This window comes from Topomyia yanbarensis, chromosome 1, assembly GCF_030247195.1.
Source record: "Topomyia yanbarensis strain Yona2022 chromosome 1, ASM3024719v1, whole genome shotgun sequence".
Lineage (NCBI taxonomy): Eukaryota > Metazoa > Arthropoda > Insecta > Diptera > Culicidae > Topomyia > Topomyia yanbarensis.
Genome location: NC_080670.1, coordinates 76874327 through 76876978, shown reverse-complemented (window position 1 = coordinate 76876978; position 2652 = coordinate 76874327). Strand labels below are relative to the sequence as shown.

At 48.5% G+C, this 2652-nt stretch overlaps 1 protein-coding gene across 1 annotated transcript; it reads right to left on the bottom strand.

Moving 5' to 3' along the window:
- Positions 1-464: 464 nt before the first annotated feature.
- LOC131696274 (uncharacterized) lies at positions 465-2267 on the bottom strand. Its single transcript, XM_058984824.1, has one exon. It carries the CDS (start codon positions 2265-2267, stop codon positions 465-467), a length of 1803 nt encoding a protein of 600 aa, XP_058840807.1.
- Positions 2268-2652: the final 385 nt, after the last annotated feature.

Below are 2652 nucleotides of genomic sequence, written 5' to 3'. Positions count from 1 at the left end.
GAAAAAAGCACTTTTCCAATGTTGATGTTTTGCCGTTCACACACTTTGGCCCACACTGTACCGTACAAATATCGGTACACACTGTACTGATATCTCAAATACCACCAAATCCAACGTTAAAAAAAATTCAATAATTTTTCAAAAACTTTTTACGTTTTTTGCGACTCGAAAAATATCGCCCGTTCAGCACACCGTCACACTCCACCAGTGAGTGAATGCAAGATCGGCCCGGCAACCACGCGGGTAGGCACAGCGATGGCTGGTTGTTTACCTATCGCACCGCGTGGGCAAAACTAAAATTCACTTTTTTCAGCCGTTTCTGAACCGATTTTCACCAAACTTTCACTGTTGTTGTTGTTGTTGTTTATTAACGACACTTTACACCTAAGGGTGCATTCGTGTCGGAAGAAAATTGGTTTCTATACTCGTATTAACATCTCATAATAATTTACAATTCAGTATTTTTATATTCGTTTGTACAAATTAGTTTCCTTGAGGAAGCTTAGCAGTTTGTCTTCGGTGTCCCCGTCGTTGCCTAGAGCCACTCGCAGGCTGGTCGAATCGATGTTGTGCATCCTTCTAGCATCGTCGTGTTTTCGGCACTGAAGAATTATATGACGTACATCTACGGTTACCCCGCAGCAGTCGCAAACTGGTGGGGTTTCTCTCTTCAAAAGGAAGTCGTGCGTCAATCGGGTATGCCCTATTCGCAACCGGGTGAGCACTCGTTGATCAGCCGAACTCTCGCGGTCAGTCCACTTTACCGTATCGAATTTTATTTCGCGAAGCTTCACTTCAGTGGATGCAGACCATCGACGGTACCAGTGATTTCGGATAGCTGATTTTGCCTGATTGTTGGCGTCTGCTCCCGGAATGGCTATTTGCAAAGGGGCATTACCCCTGGCTTCTCCTGCGAGGCGGTCTGCCTCTTCATTCCCGCGAATTCCAGCGTGTCCTGGAATCCAGCACAGATTGATTGGACGATGTCGTATCATGGTTTCAATCTCCTGGATCCACGGATGCTGGGACGTGCCAGCTTCAATTGCCGATAAACAACTGGCTGAGTCTGTCATTATTAGCAGATCGTTGGAAGTGTAGTACGAAGTTACCGCTGTTTTAATTGCAAACGCCTCGGCTGAGAACACGCTGCACTGTGGCGGAAGACCAGTCGACTGCTGGAGATGTTCTCCAAACATTCCCGCGCCTACTGCGTCGTTGTCTTTCGATCCGTCAGTATACACAACCGTTGAGTTGCTGAAGCGAGCATTCAGGAGCTCCTGAACGACAGGACGGACCACCTCAGAGGGATCTCCGGCATTCACACTTCTTTTGATATCCCACACGACGTGGGGCTTGGGCTCGTACCACTTTCGGGTGGCTAGTCGCGTTCGAGTACAAATATTTGGTAAGGGCATTCCGATCACCTCTGACAGTTCTTCGGAAGCTCGACGTACTAGTGGGAGATCCGCATTATCTCTGCTTTTTTCCAACAAACGGATGGACAATCGGGTTATGCTTTGGAGAACGAGGAGATCAAATGGTAAGGTGCCTGCTTCGGCCATGATGGCTAAGATCGGACTTGTAACGAATGCACCAGATGCAAATCTTACCATTCTGTTGTAGGCGGGCGCGAGAGTTTTGGTGACGACATCTCCGCCCCGACTAACGAGTCCCATCCCATACAATAGTCGCGAAGTGACAATGGCGGAGCCGATTTGTAACAAAGAAGTCCGTTGACCACGTGGTAGCTTTGCTCCGATCATTTTCAGGATACGCAGCCTGGATTCACATGCCTTCTTCGTTAGCTTGCAATGCGCTTTGAAGTTCAGCGATCTGTCGAGAGTGATACCGAGGGTTTTCAGTTGATTTTGTGATGGTATAGCTACTGTATCTATCCTGATGGATTGCGTGGGCTCACGGCGGGCATTCGGGCTACAGTAAAAGATGCTGGATTTTGTTGCTGATATCGTGAATCCAACACTTTTCGCCCATCTATGAACGGCTTTTACTGCTGACTGTAGTTTCCGATAGAGTGGTTGTTCTTTTTTGCCCCGCACTACAAGAAGGATGTCATCGGCGTACAATAGCACTGTCACGGTATTCGGAACCACCCGGAAGATAGGTTGGATTGCTACGAGGAATAGGGTAACTGAGAGCACAGAACCCTGTGGTACACCATTTTCCAGCGGCAGCTTGCGCGATAAATGCCCATCGACGTTTACCTGGAACGTTCGCTCTGAAAGAAAGCTAGTGAGCATGTTTATCATGTTTCCGCGTATCTGCCACTTTCGTAATGTTCGCAGGATGCCGTATCTCCAAGTGGTGTCGTACGCCTTAGCCAAGTCAAGCGATGCTATCAGACAGTGCTCGTCACGGTCGGGTAATGTCCTCTCCAACTCCGCAAAATATGTGTCAGTACCTCGGCCGGATCTGAAGGCATGTTGTCGAGTGTCTAGCCGCCCGTTCGATTCAAGCTCGGTAGTTAACCGTCGATTCACCATCCGCTCGAATACCTTCGCCATACAGCTCGTTAACGTGATCGGTCGGAAAGCAGATGGACCTGTGTCGCTCGAATTCGGCTTTGGGATTGGCACAATAATTCCAGTTCGCCAACAGGATGGAAATACGCCACTGCGCCAAACCCTGTTGAAA